General features: G+C 49.4%; 1 protein-coding gene across 2 annotated transcripts; it reads left to right on the plus strand.

Moving 5' to 3' along the window:
• The first annotated feature begins 417 nt into the window (after positions 1-417).
• On the plus strand, positions 418-22256 carry NELFE (negative elongation factor complex member E). 2 transcript variants are annotated; one of them, XM_078613125.1, is made up of 11 exons: positions 418-536; positions 1967-2060; positions 13348-13417; positions 14166-14311; positions 15660-15734; positions 16352-16392; positions 16799-16881; positions 18089-18224; positions 19410-19464; positions 20602-20704; positions 22035-22256. In XM_078613125.1, the coding sequence occupies exons 2-11, from the start codon at positions 1989-1991 to the stop codon at positions 22109-22111; spliced, it is 858 nt and encodes a 285-aa protein (XP_078469251.1). In that variant the 5' UTR covers positions 418-536; positions 1967-1988; the 3' UTR covers positions 22112-22256. The 2 variants fall into 2 exon arrangements, with proteins under 2 accessions (XP_078469251.1, XP_078469252.1); XM_078613126.1 differs by having other exon boundaries at positions 512-779.

Below are 22256 nucleotides of genomic sequence, written 5' to 3' on the forward strand. Positions count from 1 at the left end.
ATTTCACACCTGATGATGATTGCTTGTGTTGCAGTCGAAACATCGTGAGAATTTTTTATATTTCTATCATTTTATTATTTCCCTTCTACGTGACTTTACCGAAAGAACCAAAGAGTATGGATCCCTGCAGTCATGAAAACTTCAAATCTAGATGATGATGGATAAGTCCAAATTTTTTGTTCGCGTACGTCCGTATAAAGGCCCGCAAATTAATTAGTCTGGTCCAGCCATCGCATTAGGGGTGAGTTAATTAAATGTTTGACCAAATATAAAAGGCTAATTTCTAAGTTGATAATTTTGCATGGCCCGCGAATGATGTTATAAAAACATCCAAATGGCCCCTGGCAGAAAAAAGGTTCTCCACCTCTGGCCGTAAAAATCAAAAGTAATCGATCCGCGCGCACTGCGATCGTGAATCGCGAGCTCGCTGTGAATCGATACTCGAGCGGCGAGGCGCTGGCGAGGCGCTGGGCGCGCGATGACGACCCCAGACGGAGACGACGTCACTGCCGGGCGACGCTGAGGCGCCTCTCTCGGTCTGTGTCTCTCTGTGTGTCTGTGTCTCTCTGTGTGTGTCTGTGTCTCTCTGTGTGTGTCTGTGTGTGTCGGTGTCTCTCTGTGTGTGTCTGTGTGTGTCTCTGTGTGTGCCTCTGTCTCGCTGTGTGTGTCTCTCTGTCTCTCTCGCTGTGTCTCTGTGTGTGTGTCTCTCTGTCTCTGTGTCTCTCTGTGTGTCTCTCTGTGTGTGCGGTGCCGTGCGCGCGGCGTTAGATTCACAGCGGGTTAGTGCGGTGGTGTTAGCGAGGTGGTGGTGTTGTGGTGGTGGTGTGGTGGTGTTAGAGTGGTGGTGGTGTTAGCGTGGTGTTAGCGTGGTGGTGGTGTTAGAGTGGTGGTGGTGGTGTTAGCGTGGTGGTGTTGTGGTGGTGGTGTTAGCGTGGTGTTAGAGTGGTGGTGGTGGTGTTAGAGTGGTGGTGTTAGCGTGGTGGTGGTGTTAGAGTGGTGGTGTTGTGGTGGTGGTGTTAGAGTGGTGGTGTTAGCGTGGTGGTGTTAGAGTGGTGGTGTTAGCGTGGTGGTGTTGTGGTGGTGGTGGTGTTAGCGTGGTGTTAGAGTGGTGGTGTTGTGGTGGTGGTGTTAGCGTGGTGGTGGTGTTAGATCGGTAGCCTGATTACAGTGGCCGTGATGTTAGAATCCGAGCGGTAGTGCAGTGGTGTTAGTGTGGTAGCGATTGTGCAGTGGCAGTGGTGGTGTTACAACAGTGGTGTGTACAGCAGTGGTGGTGTTACAGCAGTGGTGGTGTTACAACAGTGGTGTGTACAGAAGTGGTGGTGTTACAGCAGTGGTGGTGTTACAACAGTGGTGTGTACAGTAGTGGTGGTGTTACAACAGTGGCGGTGTTACAACAGTGGTGGTGGTGTTACAACAGTGGTGTGTACAGCAGTGGTGGTGTTACAACAGTGGTGGTGGTGTTACAACAGTGGTGTGTACAGCAGTGGTGGTGTTACAACAGTGGTGGTGGTGTTACAACAGTGGTGTGTACAGCAGTGGTGGTGTTACAACAGTGGCGGTGTTACAACAGTGGTGGCGGTGTTACAACAGTGGTGTGTACAGCAGTGGTGGTGTTACAACAGTGGTGGTGTTACAACAGTGGTGGTGTTACAATGGCCAACAACACCACCATCAGTGACGATTATCCGAACAAGTCCTGTGCCTCCCCTAGGTCGACTCAGCCTCAAACGAGTACCTGGTGGCGGCTTGTAGTACACATCGCCACTGGGGATACGAAGGCGGCCGCGCGTGGTGTTGGCCACCCACCCCCTCGTGTGCCACGGTGCCGACCTTCATCGGTGTTGCCCCGGTTGTCTTGCAGGCCACGCTGGGTGGGGGGGGGTCTTCGTGTTCGGTGTCGTGGTGGTGAAGTTCTCGTCGTACTTTTCGTTCTGTTAACGTGGTGGACGTGTTTTGCCTTCAGGGCCGGCGGAGCAGTCGTCATCATGATCTTCCCCAGCTCCCTCACGGAGGAAGAGGAGAGTCTGCAGAAGAAATTCGCCAAGCTCAAGAAGAAGGTGACATTTGGTAGAGACGCGCGGGAGAGATGAGAACGCAGACACGGTGGAGTCCGATGAAATAGGATGTTCTTTTTTATTTACACGCTTTTATTTAACTCACTCTGTTGTCGTATCCTCAAATCTTGTAACTCAATTGTAACTCACATAAAAAATGTGGTATCGACTGCAAACTTGGTATACTTATGTCTTACTGATGACATTTTTCGATTTAAAGCTTTCGTGACTGCAGGGATTCATCTTCTTGGTTCTTTCGGTAAAGTCACGTAGAAGGGAAGTAATAAAATAATAAAAATAAAACATAATAAAACAATTCTCACGACGTTTCGGCCACAACGCAAGCAGCCGTCCTCAGGCGAAGAATGAGACATTATCAAGCTAGGAGCTTATATAGGTGTAGCGAGGAGGAGCGCCTTAACAAAAGAATGTGCATATGAAGAGGAATTTAGCATACCAATGGGCAATGCGTAGGAGGTGGGCGGAGGGGTTTCAAAGTCCCATTATGCCCATGCATTATGCAGGATCAACAGTACCACGGGGGGGCGCAAGGAACAGCGTTAATAAAGGTGTCGTGGTCAAGGTTGACACCAAGGTTGACACAGGTCACATAGGTCACACAAGCTAGGGGAGAGGTACGTACTGGTCTGGATCGGTCCGGACCGGCAGGGACGAGAGGTGGTTGGAACCGCTCTGAGGGGAGGGGGCTGGCGAGAGCCAGGGCCCCGAGACACCCCCGCCCCTCAGAGGGAGGAGATATAAGACGGCTCCCGGAGAGCGGAGGGGGTCAATCTCAGGAGAAGCTGGAGGAGGTGCGGCCGGAGATCCTGGACCCCCAAGCCTCGAGGATGCCGCCCCGCTGGGACTGAGTGGGCTGAGTAGCTATAGGCTAGGAAAGGAGAGTAACTGGGTAGCTGTAGGCTAGGGAAGGGGAGTAAGGAGAAGAGAGCCGGGGGCTGTACCTCCCTAGGTTGTGTGGTTGGGCTGTTCTCCCAGTGAGTCCGGAGGACTAGTGTTATTGGAATAAAAGCGTGTGGCCTCTACGAAGTCTCTGCCTCATTCAAGAATACTACAACTGGTGTTAGAAGCGGCCAACGAACCTCGCCAACATGGAAACAAGACAGAAAGCGCTCACCAGGGGCCAGGAGAAGGACGTCGAGGGCGACGCTGAGCCGGAGTCGGGAGCGCCATTTCCGGGGGACGGGTCTGCAGGGGCGGGCTCGGGTTCTCCGGGGCCCTCCAGGAGTCCGCCGACGTCGGGATGGGCGATCCAGTCGGCCCATGCCCGGCTGGCCGATCTCCTCCATGCCGCTGCCTCCATCCTCGACGAGCTCACGCTGGGGGGAGCGGGAGCACCGGGTGGAGAACCAGGCCGGAGGATGGGACGGGTTCCCGCCGAGAAACGCGCCATTCCCGCGCAAAATTTTGACATCGCCTCCGGAGGGGGAAACGTCACTTCCGCTGGGAATGCGGCCGCCGGAGATGACGTCACTTCCGCCGGGGGGGTCACCGCTTCCGGGGGAAATGACGTCACCCGCCCAGGAGGTCATGGGGCACAGGTGAACCGCGTCACATCCGGCATCGGCGGCCTTACATCGGGAGAAGCAGAGTTTTCGGGTAGGTGCCCGCCGATTTGGTCGGATATTTTGCCGCCGGAAGATGCTTCAAATACTGCACTTGGGACGCTGCTGTCTTCAAGGGGGGACTACATCCCGGCGCTGCAACAGCGCTTGCCTTCGCTGCAGGTTTTCGCGGCAAAGGGGGGGGACTGGGCTGCTTTTTCACGCCGTTTCGTGGCAAATGCCGAGACGGCTGGGTGGTCTGCCGACATCGCTCTCCGAGCCCTGCCTTCCGCCTTGGACGACGTGGCCTTGGCCACGTTCCTCCTTATTCCACGGAGGGAGCGCTCCACCTTGCAGGAGGCCCTCAATCGGATGGCCTTAGTGTATGGACCTCCATCCGAAACAAGACATCGTTTCGCCAGTCGGAGGAGGGAGGCGGACGAGACACCCCTCGCCTATCAGAGTGCACTGATGGCGTTGGCTCAAGCGGCCTATCCTCGAATGGACGATGTGGGCCTGGACTCCATAGTGCTTGAGAAGTTGCTGCTGCTGGCTCGGGAACTGAGGATTGCCGTCCACGTCAAAGATGAAGCTAACCTTTCCTCGCTGGGGGCGGCACATTACTTACACACAGAGTTGCTCCTCCAGCGGGATGGGCAGGTGGCGGCGTGCGCCGCTGCAAGAGTTGACGAGGTTCCGGATACCCAGGCCTTCGCGTCGCAGCAGGCCGCCAGTTGGAGGGGGGCCGACCGGCCTCGCCAAGGGGAAACCCGGAGGAGACACGGATCCCCGCGGGCGTGGGCTCGCGTCACGTGCTACAACTGTGGCCAGCTGGGTCACCTGGCATCGGGTTGCCCAGCACCCCGGCGCCGAGCTCCGGGTCGTCCACCATCGTCCGCCCGTCCACCGGCCGCTCCACAAGAACCCCAGGCATGTCGCGACACCTCACGCACACGGTCCCTGCCCGCATCTCATACACCGCATACACCGCCAATCGGCGCGCCACTAAATCGCGTTGCGTTGAGGGGGGGGGAGCGGAACGCGGCTGATGTTCGGGGGCCACTTCGCGCTGTTCAGTGGTCCGAGTTGGCCCACAGGGTCGTGGCCGCGGCGACGGGCTCGTCGGTTATTCTCGGGGATATTGAGGGAATTCAATTTCGATTGCTGGTCGATACGGGAGCTTCGGCTACTATAATTTCAGACCTCATATACAACGTGTTACCAAAGAGATGTCAGGCACTCACCCCGTTCTCCGTCCCTTGCTTTGCGGCGAATGGGGGTTCCCTGGGGATTATTGGCCAAATAACTGCACAAATTTGTATTGGCGACATTAAATTATCTGGTCCCGTTTTGGTTTCCGATGCCTTGGCCGTTCCCTGTTTGTTGGGTACGGACTTCTTGGGGAGGATGCCCATCAAAATTTTAATTGACAAAGGCTGCATCGAGCTTCCTTCGGGCCGCCGGATGGCGTTTCTGCCCTCACCAAACCGGCTGCGCACAGCTTGCACGACTGTTCCGGCTATGGCGTCTGAAACCGTGCGGATTCCGCCGGGTGCGCAGATGCTAATACCGCTTCAGTTACGCAAACCACTGGAGGCAGACGCTACGTCGGGGGTTTTGTTGTCTCCTTCCAATACGACCGAGCGAGGGTTGGACCTGGTGGGTGCACAAACGCTTGTGCCTAGAGATGGACAGCCCTTCATTCAGGTGCTGAATGCGGGGTTGCGGACGAAGGTCGTGCACCGAGGGGCTGTCATTGCACATGCGTCGCTGCCGCTGCACACTGACTCCGTCGCGGCTCATGTCGGTGAGGCACCGGCGTTCGGGACGCAGGTGGGTGTCGATGAGGCATGGATGGATTCTCTCTGTTCAGGGGCTGAAAATCTTTCAGAGTCACAAAGATTAAAGCTGCGCATGTTGCTTCGTGAATTTCCCGATGTTTTTAGCAAACACAAATTCGATGTTGGGTGCACTAATCTATTGAAACACCACATTGATACGGGAGATTCCGCTCCCATTCGGCAAAATCCGTTCCGATTGAGTCCGGCAGAGAAGGAACATGTCCGGTTGGCAGTGAATGACATGCTTGCCGCTGACATTGTGGCTCCCTCCAACAGCCCATGGGGTGCGCCGATTGTGCTTGTTAAAAAACATGATGGCAGTTTGAGGTTTTGTGTGGATTTTCGGAAGCTTAACAAGGTTTCGCTGGCGGACGCGTATCCGCTCCCTCGCATGGACGAGTCGCTCGATGCCTTGGCGGGGGCACGGTATTTTTCAACCTTGGACCTTTTGTCGGGGTTTTGGCAACTGCCCTTGGATGACGCTTCCAAACCTAAGACCGCGTTTCGTACGCCACAGGGCCTTTATCAGTTCAATCGGTTGCCCATGGGATTGCACTCAGCTCCAGCGACGTTCCAGAGATTGATGGAACTGGTCCTCGCTGGCCTGCAGTGGGACTCTTGTCTTATATATCTGGACGACGTGATTATTTTCAGCCGTACGTTTGAGGAACATCTGGACAGACTGCGGGCTGTATTTCTCAGAGTGCGATCGGCTAACCTTAAATTTAAGCCTCAGAAATGTTTTCTGTTGCGTGAATCGGTGCGGTACCTCGGCCACGTTGTCAGTTCTACGGGTATAGCCACCGATCCTGCTAAAACTGACTGTGTAAGAACGTGGCCCACGCCCACGTCTGTGGGGGAAGTCCGCAGCTTTATAGGCTTTGCGTCCTATTACCGCCGGTTTGTTGAGGGGTTTGCGACGATCGCCAAACCCCTTCATGCTCTGACGGCTAAGGGGGCTAAATTCCATTGGGGGGAAGAGGAAGACAGGGCGTTCAGGGCGCTTCGCGATGCCCTTGTCCGAGCTCCTCCCTTATGCTATCCCGATTTCACATTGCCCTTCATCCTGGACACCGATGCCAGCAATACCGGCATCGGCGGGGTGCTTTCGCAGGTGGTCAACGGGGTCGAACGGGTCGTTGCCTACGGCAGTAGAGTCCTGTCTCCGGCAGAACAACGTTATTGCGTCACCCGCCGTGAACTGCTCGCGATTGTCGTGTTTGTTCAACAATATCGACCGTACCTATACGGTAGGCATTTTACGGTTCGTTCAGATCACGCCGCGCTACAGTATGCGTTGAAAATAGACCAGCCGTCCGGCCAGCTGTCACGTTGGCTTGAGGTCCTACAGGACTACACGTTCACGGTGGTGTACCGGAAGGGGACACAACATTCAAACGCGGATGGCTTGTCACGCCTCCCTCCGGGTGATGGGTGCGCGTGTTTTATGGGCTCGGGGAGATGCAAATCGGCCACGAGTACCGCTCCGGCTTCCCCCTTGGCGGCGGCAGCAGGGGTGGTCGATGGGGAACCTGTCACCGAGGGGGACTCACAGGTGTTGGTCGCTCGCGACTCGCTCCTCGATCTGCCTCTGGACGAATGGGGACGGTTCCAGATGGAAGACAATTCCCTCCTCAGGTTACGCCGTCGTGCGGAGAGAGGGGGAGATTGTCAGGGAAGGGTAGGTACTGTCAGCTTGCGGGAGGGTCTCCTCATGTCATGGGACGCCAGCTCGGGGCGTTACAAAATCGTCGTCCCCACCGCTCTGCGGGGCAGGGCCGTGTGGGCGGCGCACGAACGCATCCTGCATTTGGGTATTCACAAAACGCTCGCTACACTGCAATTGGATTTTTTTTGGCCGGGAATGGCGCGCGATGTCGCCGACCTTTTGAATAGTTGCACGCAGTGTGCGCGGCGGAAACACCCGGCTAGGGCGGCTTGCCCACCCCTTCAGTCCATTCAGGTGTCCCGGGTTAACGAGCTGGTGGCCCTTGACATTCTGGGTCCCTTCCCTGTCACCGCTCGGGGTAATAAGTACCTGCTGGTTGGGGTTGAATATTTCACCCGTTGGCCTATGGCCTGGCCCCTCCCCAACCAGTCGGCGGCAGCCATTGCGGAGGCGTTTCTCCAGGGCTACGTCCTGGATAAGGGCGCCCCGGAACGGCTGCTAACCGACCAGGGAAAGAACTTTTCGTCCAATCTTCTGCGGGAGGTTTGTGACCTTTTGTGCACGCAGAAGGTCCGGACTTCCCCCTACCACCCGCAGACCGATGGTATGGTCGAACGTCTACACCGGACCATTACCTCTATGTTGTGTCATCAGGTAGACGACACACAGTTGGATTGGGACCTGAGGATTCCCGGAGTTCTGGCCGCATATAGGTTGGCGCCTCACGCGGCCACGGGCTATTCGCCCTTCTACTTAATGTACGGCAGGGATGTCGACCCCCCCATGGAGGTGCAATTGCGGGTCCAGTCGGCGGCGTCTCGCTCGAAACTGTCCGAACACGCTCAGTTCAATATTCGGAAGTTGGTCGAGGCGAGGGTGGCCGCGCAGGAAAATTCCAGGGTAAGGCAACGGGCCAATGAGCGTCTGTATAATCGCCGGGTTACGGGGTATAAATGGGCGGTAGGGGATAAGGCGTGGCTGCACTGCCCGCAGGTGCCGCTGTCAACGTCATCGAAATTGCTGCGGCCCTGGCGGGGGGCCGGTCGACATTATTCGGGTCGTTCGGGACCAGTGTGTTAGGGTCGCGTGCGGACGGCGTTCTTGGTACGTGCACCCCTCGCGCCTGAAGCCCTATGTCACACCACGCACTCACACATCTTCATCTCGCAGGGGCCGGCCGCGTGACGTGTCCGGCAGGTTGGGGGAAGGGCCTCGCGACCCCCTTGTTGTTCCGACACCCCCTGCCACTCTTTCGGATGCTGCAGGTGTGAGTCCACCTAGGGTGGCCTCACCGGAGGAGCGGGAAGCGAGCCGGCCGCCTGTCCAGCAGGAAGACGGCTCGCGGGCTTTGTCCCCGGGGCCTCGGGACGTGCCGGACGCCCGTCATTTGGGCCCTCCTGACCCTCCGCAAGGAACGCTGGCCTCTGGCGATGGACCCGCCACACGGACTCGTTCGAAGGGTCTCAGGTTCTCCTGAGACCTGTCGCAGACACACTGCCTCCTCGCGGAGCCTGGGTGTTCGAGTCACCTTGTTCGTTGGTGTGGTGTGTCCGCGGTGTTCTTGTGTACAGGGGGGTTGGGGTAAATTATTGGGGACGGTTGTGGTTGCTGTTCTGTTGTTGTTACTGTTGTGTTGAGGCTCACGCATTGTTCTTGTCGTGTTCAGAATTCCTGGTTCGCGAGTTAGGGTTGGGATGTGGATAGTGATGCAGCCGGGACGGCTGCGTGCTGTGTAGGGGGGGGTGATGTCGTGGTCAAGGTTGACACCAAGGTTGACACAGGTCACATAGGTCACACAAGCTAGGGGAGAGGTACGTACTGGTCTGGATCGGTCCGGACCGGCAGGGACGAGAGGTGGTTGGAACCGCTCTGAGGGGAGGGGGCTGGCGAGAGCCAGGGCCCCGAGACACCCCCGCCCCTCAGAGGGAGGAGATATAAGACGGCTCCCGGAGAGCGGAGGGGGTCAATCTCAGGAGAAGCTGGAGGAGGTGCGGCCGGAGATCCTGGACCCCCAAGCCTCGAGGATGCCGCCCCGCTGGGACTGAGTGGGCTGAGTAGCTATAGGCTAGGAAAGGAGAGTAACTGGGTAGCTGTAGGCTAGGGAAGGGGAGTAAGGAGAAGAGAGCCGGGGGCTGTACCTCCCTAGGTTGTGTGGTTGGGCTGTTCTCCCAGTGAGTCCGGAGGACTAGTGTTATTGGAATAAAAGCGTGTGGCCTCTACGAAGTCTCTGCCTCATTCAAGAATACTACAAAGGAAAGGAATGTTAATGATATGTAGCTGCATTTACCAAACAACCATGTAGAAAACCAAAGTAAAACAAAAAAAACTACATACAAAACTAAAATATAAACTGATACTTACTATACTCTACAATAAGCTGAGTTACTAACAACAAATAATAAATTACAATTCTACGTCGTAAGAAGTATATAATATACTTCCATCTAAACTTTATTCTCTTAGCATATACAGTACTATATACTGCCATAGATAAACCCAACATTAAATTATATACTAAATTATATACTGTATTGCTGTAAACCACCCTATACTTTATACATTTTAATATAACACTATGTATTATTCAACTAATGTGTATCGAAATGGTTTATTACGTCCTTCCAATGATTGCTAAGCCTGAATCCATCTTCTCGGTTAAAATTGTCTCTGTGTTTGTATATGTGGATCGCCTCATGAACGAATCTCTCATGATAGCCAGATGGCTTGCAGAGAACCTCCGTCTTGGAGAAGTCAATGTCATGTGAGCCCACTGAGTTGTAACAGTGGTCTGCCACGGCTGAGGTGTTTGTCCTACCGTGTTTTAGATCAGCTTTATGTTCACGAATGCGGTCTGAGACGTGTCGTTTGGTTTCCCCAATGTAACTGCTACCACAGAGGCAACTTAGTTTGTAGACGCCAGGGTACTGTATGTCTGGAATCACATCTTTTACAGACGGTACCAGATCACGGATTTTATGTACTGTGTTGAATCGGACCTGGATCTTGTGTTTAATCAGGATTTTGGAGATCTTTTTTGTGACCCCAGCAATGTAGGGTAAGGTGATGGTCTTGAAAGGCTCCTCAACAGGATCCTTCTCTCCAACCATCAATCACTCCAACCATCAAGAAGGATCCTGTTGAGGAGCCTTTCAAGACCATCACCTTACCCTACATTGCTGGGGTCACAAAAAAGATCTCCAAAATCCTGATTAAACACAAGATCCAGGTCCGATTCAACACAGTACATAAAATCCGTGATCTGGTACCGTCTGTAAAAGATGTGATTCCAGACATACAGTACCCTGGCGTCTACAAACTAAGTTGCCTCTGTGGTAGCAGTTACATTGGGGAAACCAAACGACACGTCTCAGACCGCATTCGTGAACATAAAGCTGATCTAAAACACGGTAGGACAAACACCTCAGCCGTGGCAGACCACTGTTACAACTCAGTGGGCTCACATGACATTGACTTCTCCAAGACGGAGGTTCTCTGCAAGCCATCTGGCTATCATGAGAGATTCGTTCATGAGGCGATCCACATATACAAACACAGAGACAATTTTAACCGAGAAGATGGATTCAGGCTTAGCAATCATTGGAAGGACGTAATAAACCATTTCGATACACATTAGGGTGAGTTGAATAATACATAGTGTTATATTAAAATGTATTAAGTATAGGGTGGTTTACAGCAATACAGTATCTAATTTAATGTTGGGTTTATCTATGGCAGTATATAGTACTGTATATGCTATGAGAATAAAGTTTAGATGGAAGTATATTATATACTTCTTACGACGTAGAATTGTAATTTATTATTTGTTGTTAGTAACTCAGCTTATTGTAGAGTATAGTAAGTATCAGTTTATATTTTAGTTTTTTTATGTAGTTTTTTTTTTACTTTGGTTTTCTACATGGTTGTTTGGTAAATGCAGCTACATATCATTAACATTCCTTTCCTTTATTAACGCTGTTCCTTGCGCCCCCCCGTGGTGCTGTTGATCCTGCATAATGCATGGGCATAATGGGACTTTGAAACCCCTCCGCCCACCTCCTACGCATTGCCCATTGGTATGCTAAATTCCTCTTCATATGCACATTCTTTTGTTAAGGCGCTCCTCCTCGCTACACCTATATAAGCTCCTAGCTTGATAATGTCTCATTCTTCGCCTGAGGACGGCTGCTTGCGTTGTGGCCGAAACGTCGTGAGAATTGTTTTATTATGTTTTATTTTTATTATTTTATTACTTCCCTTCTACGTGACTTTACTGATGACAATTCTATATTCTATCATAAAAAATGTAATGTATATTTTTAAACAATCTTTTTTACACGCTTTCTATTAACGCATTCTTTCTGTTGTTGTCGTACCCTCAAATCTTGTAACTCAATTTTAACCCACTTCCCAATGTGGTATCGACTGCAAACTCGGTATACTTATGTCATACTGATGACAATACTATATTCTATCATTAAAAATAAAACAAATATTTTTAAACATTCATTTTTACATCTTATGTTTCGGCTTGGGTCTAATTGTCCACGCTCAACTGACGTTGGCTGTAATTGGCCACGGTCTCTTACGTTATGGCAAGCCTCGGGGCCACTTCGTGGAGTTCTGCCATTACTCGTACGGTACATTTAATTAAAGCGTGTTTAAAAAAAAGTATTTTTAATGTTACTTATTTGACAGATGTCCAGTTTGGGCGGGTCAGCAAGTTACAACTGAAAACAATACACAGAACGATTGGTTCTCCTGGTGTAACAGGAGGGACATGGGTTCGATCCCGACCCTGACAGCTGCTGTATATTTGGAGTTTACATGACTCTCCCCGTGGTCGTGTGGTTTTCTTCTCCGGGTCCTCCAAGATTCTTTACTCCACGTTTAGAAACGTGCATCTGGAGCATTTGGTTGCTTTACATTTCCACACGATAAGCCACTTCGTTGAGCTATTGTGGGCCTTATCTGGTAAAAGTCACGTAGAAGGGAAATCTATTATTGGTTCTTTTGCTAAAGTCACGTAGAAGGGAAATAATATTTGAATCCCTGCAGTCACGAAAGCTTTAAATCGAAAAATAAGAGTAGTTAATAGACTGAGACATTTGAGAGGCAGAAGAGAGAAAACATGATTGAGACAGATTTTAGGAAAAAGACGTGGAGACGTTGAGACTTGGAGACAGATGGACACGAGCACAGATATGGAAAGACAGAAGAGACTACCTTGTAGACAAAGAGATTGAGAGAGACATGGAGATATTGATATTGAAATACCAATAATAGCCTGGGGATCAGTTATAATAACAACCAGCAAGATCGTTTGCTGAGATCACAATCACGTTGTTGCATTCGTTCCATCATCAATAACAATTATTGACACCCACGTCTGAAAGAGAGACAGGGAATGACATAGACAAGCAGAGACACAAGGAGTCAAGCAGACGGACACGCGGATAAATGCAGTGACATAAATGCAGATACGGAGACACGCATTGAGGCACGGAGAGATGGAGGTACAGGGACATTGGAGAGACTATTATTGGTAGGAACCTCCTGGTTACACCAGCCCACAGGGGATTATTGTGTCCGTCGTGCAGGGAGGGGCTGGGTGGAGAGGGAGGGGCTGGGTGGGGAGGGTGGGGCTGGGTGGGGGGTGGGAGGGGTGGGGCTAGGTGGGGAGGGGCTGGTCACCCCGTGGTGCTCTTATACAACTTAACGTTTAACCTACTCACGCCGGCTTGTGCCCGCCCTCACAGTCGGGAATATTTGCGGAATACACCACGCCGCCGTTGACCCTGGCCATTGACCGAGCAACCCAACGTTCCTACCAGCTCCCTCCGCAGGAATGTGTTTAGTCAGAAAGAAATGTAGATAGACATTGACAGAGACGTAGAGAGAAAGACACGGATACATAGATGCAATAAATTGAGATATAAAGCTAGGAATTCGCACAGGAGGACCTGAAGGCAGCAAGCGTTGGAGAGACAGATGGAGAGTGACATGCATAGGGAGACATTGAGGTAGTGACGCAGATAACCAGCAGAGGCAGACATAGAGACATGGCGAGGGATTGATGCAGAGAGAAAAATGCAGGCACACGGTTGACAATGCTATCATTAGATTTGGTTTGCTGATGAGAAACGCGCACCTGATGACCAGAGTTTGAGTCGCGTGTGTGGGGGGAAATTCACGCTGCATGCACCTTGTGTGAATTTCAGAAAAAAGCAGTCATGGCCTTAAAGAAACAAAGCACGGCAAATCCGTCCACACAGAGTGGTTTAAAGCGATGTGAGTGATGCAGTACATTCATCGTCATCATCCACACCGCCACCATGACAACCACTTATATAACCGTCACAACCATTACCTTACCATTACCATCACTATCACCCCTGTCATCACAATCAACAAAACAATTGCCATCATCACGACGGTCTTCACAACTATCACCAACACTATCACCAACATCACTAAACCCACTTACCATCATCACAACCACCACGATCATCATACTCAACTTTTGCCATCACGAACCACCCATCTATAATACCAGCAATTGCCATAATCACAACCACCAATCACCAGTTGTCTTTGTGGTTCATTTTTGTGGTGATGCAGGTTCTGATATTGATGTTGGTTATGAAATTGGTGCTGTTGGTGTTCAACTGGAAATGGTTGTGGTCTTGATGGTTCTGCTGATGTTGGCCTGAGTGATCAAGGTGGTGGTGATGATCATTATAGTGATATGTGTGATAAAGGTGGTGGTTCTAATGATATCAGTATCCGTGATGGTGAATATGGTGCTTGAAAGTATTGATTGTTCTTGTAGTGGTGTTGAGGGTTATGATGGTGGTTTTAGGGGTGTTGATGATTATGAGGGTGGTGGCAGTGTTGATGTTCATGGTGGTGGGAATGATGGTTTTTGGTAGTGGTGATTGATGGTGGTGTTGATAGTTGTGGTTGTAATGATAGTGATGATTGCTCGGGTGGCGGCGTTGATGGTTCTGGTTGGTGGGGATGGTGGTTTTTGCGCCAGCCGTGTCGGAGCAGCCGACCGTGGATGGAGCCGCAGCCACGGAGCAGGCGAAGAAGCTGATGAAGAGCGGCGCCATCAGCGCCATCCGGCCCGAGACCAAGAGCTCCGGCTTCAAGCGCTCGCGAACGCTGGAGGGAAAGCTCAAGGTGCTCACAGACCCTCACAAAAAACATCGGTGGCTGCCATTCATCACATGCAAGGACAAAGAGCCCCCATATAGCCTTAATGGATTGTTGGGGCAATTGATGTCAGCGAGCTCCTATGAAGGCCGGCACAGCACACAATGGGGTGGGTGGCTAGCACCACGCCCGGCCGCCTTTGTCTCCCTAGTGGCGATGTTTGCACACCACACCAGGTACTCATTTGAGGCTGAGTAGATCTAGGGGAGGCCCAGGACCGGTTCAGATAATCGTCACTGGTATTGGCTGTGAGCGGGATTCGAACTCGGATCGCCGGGTTCATAGCACAGCGCACTAACTGCTACACCGCCGCCATTCATCACAAAGACACACACATGTATGTGTGCAGCCCTTTCTCACTCCACTGCTGGATGATGGCCTCTTCACACCATGCGAGTGGTGGGTGTTATTGACCATACTTCATGGCATGTTGGTGTAGGGGAGGCTTAGACGTGGGAGCACAGAAGTACGGTACAACAATGCAATTTTCTGCACTGCCCTCTGCTGCACCCGATGAGCATAAAGAGGGGAGATGTCTTTTGTTCTTGTAGCTGGAGATTGCACAGTGCAGCGTGGTGTTTTGAAACTGGAAGTATTTCCAAAAGTTGACATTCATGTCAACAGATCTCCCTGTTAAGGTACCACGTAGTGAAATGCTGTCTCCCAAACTATAAGCCAGTGATTAATATTAAATGCTGGTGATCGCCATTGGGGTCCTCACACAATATTAGTTCTTTCACCAAGTCAGTCAACCTCTCGAGCCCATGCCATCGCAATTTGCTCCTCTGTGCAGTCAAACGGGGTTATATGGGCTACTGTGCAGACCTTTGTGTTGAGACTACAGGAGCCAGATAATTCAGCAATGCAGGTCAGCAGGGCCGACCCAGTCGACTTTATGCAATTCTAGATTTGAAGTTTTCGTGACTGCAAGGATCCATACTCTTTGGTTTTTTCGGTAAAGTCACGTAGGTAAAAACTAAATGAAATAAAAATAAAACAACTAAATTAAATCACGACGTTTCCGAAGCAACACAAGCATCCGTCATCAGGTGTAACCGCTCCAGCAAAATTACTGTAGCGTATGAAGAGAGCTATTTAGAGACACGTGTTTATATTGGGTACTAGGGGGGGGGAGGAGCATGCGGCAGGCCGTGTGGCATCTGCGGGCGGTTGGGCAGGGGATTAGCATGAATTAAGTCGAGAGATAACCATCTTTTTTCTTTGTGATGCTTATAAAGATCGCATTGCGTTTACATGAATCACGTTGGTACCGTCTGCGTTGTGCCGATGTGCTTTCTGCTGTGTTTGCATTCAGGACCCAGAGAAGGAGAAGCCGCCCTCATTTCAGCCGTTCCAGAGAAGCGTTTCTGCCGAGGATGAGGCCGCGGAGGTTGTGGTTACTCCCATATGTGCACTTAAACACAAAGCACACAAATTACGCGCACAATCGCACACAACCGAAATGCCACTGTTTTATACCTGTTAGTCCACAGAGGTGTTTGCGGCCAGTGTTAATTTTGCCAAAACTTCCACACCAGTCCACCAATGTGAGGGGCAGGTCAGGTTCAATTCTGATTTGCTACTGGCTTCATTGAGTAGTCAGTAAGGTTGTGATGATATAATTTTTCACAAAATGATACGATATTCATTATCAGGATATGACGATTATCATGAGATCCGTTTTTCAAATCCTTGTAATCGTATTTCACATTTTTGGTGTATCATTTTATGTGTTTCCAGTGTGAATATAGATTACAAAAAAAATAGTTATTAAACGAGCATGAGTCAGGTAACCATTCCAGCTTGACAAGTTATGATGCTTATCGTGCGGATTTCTGTACGTTACACGATAAAAGAATAAATCAACTACGAACGTTGATGATGTAATGTAATTGCCTCGCTGTCACTCCAGAACTGAATGGGTAATAGCTATTTGAGAGGGCTATCAGTGTAGAGGGCCCATGTGCATGTTTATTGTCGCCGATTTTTGCTGTCTCCGTCTTCCAGGCTAACGTGCGCCGTCCACAAGTGAAGAATCTCTACGAGAGGTACGGGAGCAGAATCATAACGGTGGCGTTGCTGGTTTGATGGTGGTGATGTTGATTGGAAGATAGTGTGTTATGGTGGTGGTGGTTTTTGAAGTTGTGGTAAAATTATTTTGGTCGTGGTCACTTGCTAATGTTGATGTAATAATGGTGTTTCTGCTATTTTGTTGATGTAGTGGTGGTGATGTTCATGTGTTTTGAGTGAAAATATATGTGATGGTAGTAATGTGAATGTGATGGTGGTGATTGTATGTTGAGCTTTTTTCGCACCGTACATAGGCAACCGTGCTAATCAGAAGTCCGGGGGAAGGACAACAAAACTAAACACAAAAAGCAGTACGTGTTGATGTGAATATTGGCGTTTGCCGATGTCGGTGATTTCCGATGTTACTCTGTTTTGCTGATGCAGCTTTGTGAGTGGCCGTGATAATGAGAACTCAGCGATGGAAGATGCAGAGCGCGTCGATGACAGAGGGTGGGACCGAGAGAGACGTGAGAATCTCCACCAACGGCACTTGGAATAAAAATGATTGATCGATTAAAAAAAAAATATATGAAGCACACGATACATGAATCAAATAACGCGAGTACGAATCAGTTATTCTCTCTTCGTACTTATTGTATTAGCTGCATGTAAACGCTGCAGCCATTGTAAATTATACATGCACCGCAATAGCAAACGAAAACTTGATTATTTAATCAAATCATGGCCTAAAATTATGCCGATTTATTGAATTGAAAGGAGGGTGAATTCTCTTTAACTTTTACATGTACAATGTAAAAGGATGTTTGCTAAGTAAATGCACATTTTACATTTAAGCTAATCCAGCTAATGGGACTACAAGCAAGACGGACAAGTGCAGCCATCATGCTTGGGGTGGGAGAGGGTGAATATCTATCTGGGAGTCAGAAGCAATATCCACAACATCATTACTATCGACACCACCAGCATCGTTATCAACACCACCAGAAACCTCATCAACACCAGTCCTGGGCCTGCGCTAGGTCGACTCAGCCTCCAATGAGTACATTGGTGCGACGTGTAAACACACCGGTGGCCTGAAGTAGTAAACTAATTGGCGCGCTGTTTACGTGACAAACCTTGCTGGCTGTGTCGGGTGGTGGAGAGTTACAACACATCTATATTTCGACTTAAAGCATTCGTGACTGCAGGGATTCTTATTCTTGGTTCTTTCGGTAAAGTCACGTAGAAGGGAAATAATAAAATAATAAAAAATAAAATATAAAATACGCTGCCAAGCTTAGCAGTGTTAATTAGGACGCTGTTTTATAATAAGAATTGTATCTTATTATAAAACATAATAAGATACAATTCTCACGACGTTTCTTCACCTGAGGACGGCTGCTTGCGTTGTGGCCGAAACGTCGTGATAATTAAATTAAATTTTTATTTCCCTTCTACGTGACTTTTCCGAAAAAAACAAGAATATGAACACATCTATACTAACGCGATCTAACCCAAAAACCTTTATTATGAATAATAAAGCCTACGTGTTAAACTGTGTAAACATCATCACTAGGAAGACAAAGGCGGCCGGGTCATGGTGCTGGCCACCCCACCGCCTCGTGTGTTGTTCGGCCTTCATCGGTGCTCGCTTAACAGCACTTGCCCCAACAGTCTGTTAAAGGCTACACGGGGGATCTTTGTTTTGTTCCCGTGCATGTGTGTCTTGCGAAGATTCGTCGGAGCGGCGTGAGCCTCGCCGGGGGAACACGATCTACGTGAACGGCTCTGGGATCACGGACGAGATCCTGCAGACGGCCTTCAGCTCCATCGGCCCGGTCCTCAACGTCACCATGGAGCGCGCTCGCAGGCACGAGCACCAATCACATCGTCTACCGCAACATGTGCCTGTTACGCTACCAACACACCAACACTACAGCAACACGACACCTTTGCACCACATGTACGTATGTGTGTTGAACTACATCTGTAGGCAACCGTGATAATAGGAGGCGTGGGGGAAGGACAACAATCTAAACGGAAAAAGCAGTTAAAAATAAATGAGTTTTCAATTTAGAGATGAGTTTTCAACCACATCACCGTTGCAATGCGATGATACCCCCAACACATCAGGACCACATCACTGTAACGCAACAGCATTATGTTAACAGAGCAATACCGCGATGACATGACACCATTATGCAACCGACATACCAACAACAACACAGCACGAATACACAACTCTATTACTTCAATGCATCACAATGACGTGACACCGTCACACCACTAATGCGACCAACATACGACGTGACTTAAAACTTTCGTGACTGCAGGAATTCATATTCTTGGTTCTTTCGGTAAAGGCACGTAGATAGAAAATAGAAATATTAAAAAAAAAAATTTATTTAATATTATTCTTTTATTTTCTATCTACGTGACTTTACCGAAAGAACCAAGAATATACAATATGACGCCATTACACCACACCGTCACCTCTACAACTGCAAAACACACACCCCCAATACATCCTCACCACAAGATAGTCATTACCATCACCACATCGCTGCCACCACCAACACAACCAATGCCATACCACTCCGACACAATGTCATCATATTCTTGGTTCTTTCGGTAAAGTCACGTAGAAGGTAAATAATGAAATAATAAAAATAAAGCAATAAAATTATCACGACGTTTCGATTGCAACACAAGTAATCATCATCAGGTGTGAAAACCACAGCAAGAACCAATAATATGAATCCCTGCAGTCACGAAAGCTTTAAATCGAAACAATGCCATTACTTCAACACACCCACCACCACCACACCACGATGACATGAAGCTCTTACAGCACAACACCGCAGCGCCACAATACTAACAGCATCATATCATTACACGGGCATTGGTGATGCTGCAGTCGGCATACTCTGAAGCTACAGTACACAGGATCTCTGTGGTAAGTGGCGCTGTGTTGTGTCAGAGTGGGAGAGGCATCGCTTCATATGTGTTCATCATCACTTTAGAATCACCGCGTTCTTGCTGTGCATGTGTACAGCTGTGGATTTGTCACGTTCGAGAAAATGGAGTCTGCCGACCAAGCCATAGCGGAGGTGAGAGCACAAAGTCACATATAGTGTGTGGTGGGTATGTGTGTATGTATGTTGAACTTCTTTTGCGCTGTATGTAGCCAACCGTGCTATTTGGAGGTGTAGGGGAAGGACAACAGACTAAATACAAAAGCAGTTCTAAAGAAATTCGATTTCAATCTAGATTTTGAAGTGCTTCCTAATATCGTAAGGAAGTGCGTTCCTGACCGCCGCAGAAGAGCATCTCAGAGTGCACGATGCGGTGACCACCTTTGTTTGTTGGCTAGCCAAAAGTTGCTGCGATGATGGCCGGAGTTCGCGTGATGGTTTGTGCTCCTTGACGAGATCAGCAAGGTATTATGGTTCATTTGTGGCAAGCACTCCGTGTGTAATGAGTGAGACCCTGTAATGTATTCGTTCGGCAACCAGTAGTCAATGCAGCGCAGCGAGCACTGGACTTAAAAAAGTGCCTGGTGCAGTGTGCTCACATCAGTACTGGTGAGACAAAGGCGGCCAGGCGTGATGACGACCACACCCCCGCTCCGTGCGTTGTCACATGGTGGAGCAATTACACAGTGGTTAGCACACTGCCCTATGAAGCTGGTGACCTAAGCTCGATTCCTGGCTACGGCTAATGCCATTATCTCCCACCACCCCTCCCACTTCATCAAACAGCACTGACCAGCATGGTGAAGTATGGTTAAATAACCCCCCATAATCTACATGCCGTGGGGAGGCCCTCATCCAGCAGTAAATTGACAAAAGGGCTGTACATACCCATGATATATTACATGAAATTGCAGATGTTATAGTTTATTTTCCATTCATGTTTACATTTTTGTTCCAAATATAGCATATGAACATGCATTGGTTTTGTGCTGTATGTAGTAAGTGTGCAATGCTGTCGTGGTGTATGTAGCATGTGAATGTGTAGTGGTGTCATTATATGTAGCATGTGAACGTGTTAACAGTGTTGTGTTGTATGTAGCATGTGAACGTATAGCGGTGGCTTATTGTATGTAGCATATAAACGTGTAGCATTGCCATTTTTTACGTAGCATGTCAATGTGTAGCGGTGTTGTGTTGTATGTAGCATGTAAACGTGTAACAGTGTCATTATGGATGTAGCATGTAATCGTGTCGCAATGTCGCTATGCACAGATGAACGGGGCCGTGGTATCGGACGTGCGTCTCCGCGTGTCCCTTGCGCGCCGTCAGCCCAAGATCGAGGCCACAGCTGGGACGTCGCCCTGGAGCACTCTGGGTAATCTCAGCCACCACCTCCAATAGAGACGGGGGAAGGGGTGGTGTTGGGTCTAATGTGATGACATAGCCTAAGTAAGCAGGGCGGGTGATGGTGAGCTGAGTGGTTGGGTAGTGAGTGGGTGATGTAGTGAGCTGGTTGCGTGGGTAGTGAGTTGTGCGGATAGTCAGCTGGGTGTATGGGTATAGAGTTGATGGGTGTGTAGTGATCTGGGTGGGTAGTGAGTTGAGTGGCTAGTGAGTTTAAGGGCTAGATAATAGTGAGTGGTTGAGTAGTGAGTGGGTGGGTAGTGAGCTGGGTGAATTGGTAATTAGGCAGTGGTTGTGTACTGTGTGGACAGTTTGTTTGGTAGTGAATGGGTGGTTGGTATGTGGTGTAGCTGAGTGATAGTTTTACTCAGATGAACAGTCCTTTGCTCAAATAGATATTGTAGAAATTATTCAAATATAATTCGAAACCTTTATTAATCAATAACCGTAATTATACACTTTTAAGTACCCTTCATGATATACCTTTAATATAAAAAACATCCGATTAATATAATCAACACCATCAACAAACCTTGCATAGATTGTCACCTTTACAACCACAACAAATATCCCTGTAAATGTATGTTAAACATGCACATCCTTCACATGCAGTTCCCGAGTGTCATGTAATTGCATCACAGATAGACAAGGGGACTGCACGATGTTTGACATCAGGACTGTGGTCCTGGCCTTGATCATGGATTCCCAACCAAGATGAATCCAGGTTCTTGTGTAGCAAATTTGGTCACCTTATCCAATGCACTATGTATAAAAAACGTGTACATTGTACATAAATGTATATTTAAACTTGGTTGTGAATTTGTCAGTCAAATCCTACTCTGAGAACCTATTAAGAAGAGACACACATAGAAAACCAAGATAAACCCTTCAAGGATATTGGGCAAATACCTGCAATGTAAATTCTGAGCTGTTCTGCAACTTGGCATGTGTGGCATTGCTGTTGTTAGATTAACACCAGAGTGGAAGAGGATTGACTCTGTGCCTACATGCCAAAGTGGGATAACTCGGTGAATATTGTAGTTCAATTCCCGTTCACGGCCAACACCAGTGACAAATATTTTAACCGGCCCTGGGCCTCCCCTAGGTTGACTCGGCCTCAAATTAGTACCTGATGCAGTGTGTAAATATTGCCAATAATGAGACGAAGAGAGTTGGGCGTGGTGCTGGCCACCCACCCCCTCGTTTACTGTTCCGGCCTGCATAGGTGTTCGCTAACAGCACTTGCCCCAACAGTCTGTTAAGGCTATACGGGCGGATCTTTTGTCTTTGTGTGTGTGCAGCGCTGGGGCACAGCGCCAAGGGGCTGCACCAAGATCGACGCAATCAAGTCGTCTACTCGGATGATCCCTTCTCGTGACAACACCCGACTGCTCTCTCCAAGCCCCTCACGTCCCATCTCATTCCTCTCTCCACTTTCCTCTCCCTGGTTTGCATTTCTAGCTAGTAGCCTTATAGCACGTTGTCGATTTGGGGGCGATTATTTGATTAAAACCTTTTTTTTT

Source organism: Lampetra planeri, chromosome 40 (assembly GCF_965212315.1).
Source record: "Lampetra planeri chromosome 40, kcLamPlan1.2.h2, whole genome shotgun sequence".
Taxonomy (NCBI): Eukaryota; Metazoa; Chordata; class Hyperoartia; order Petromyzontiformes; family Petromyzontidae; genus Lampetra; species Lampetra planeri.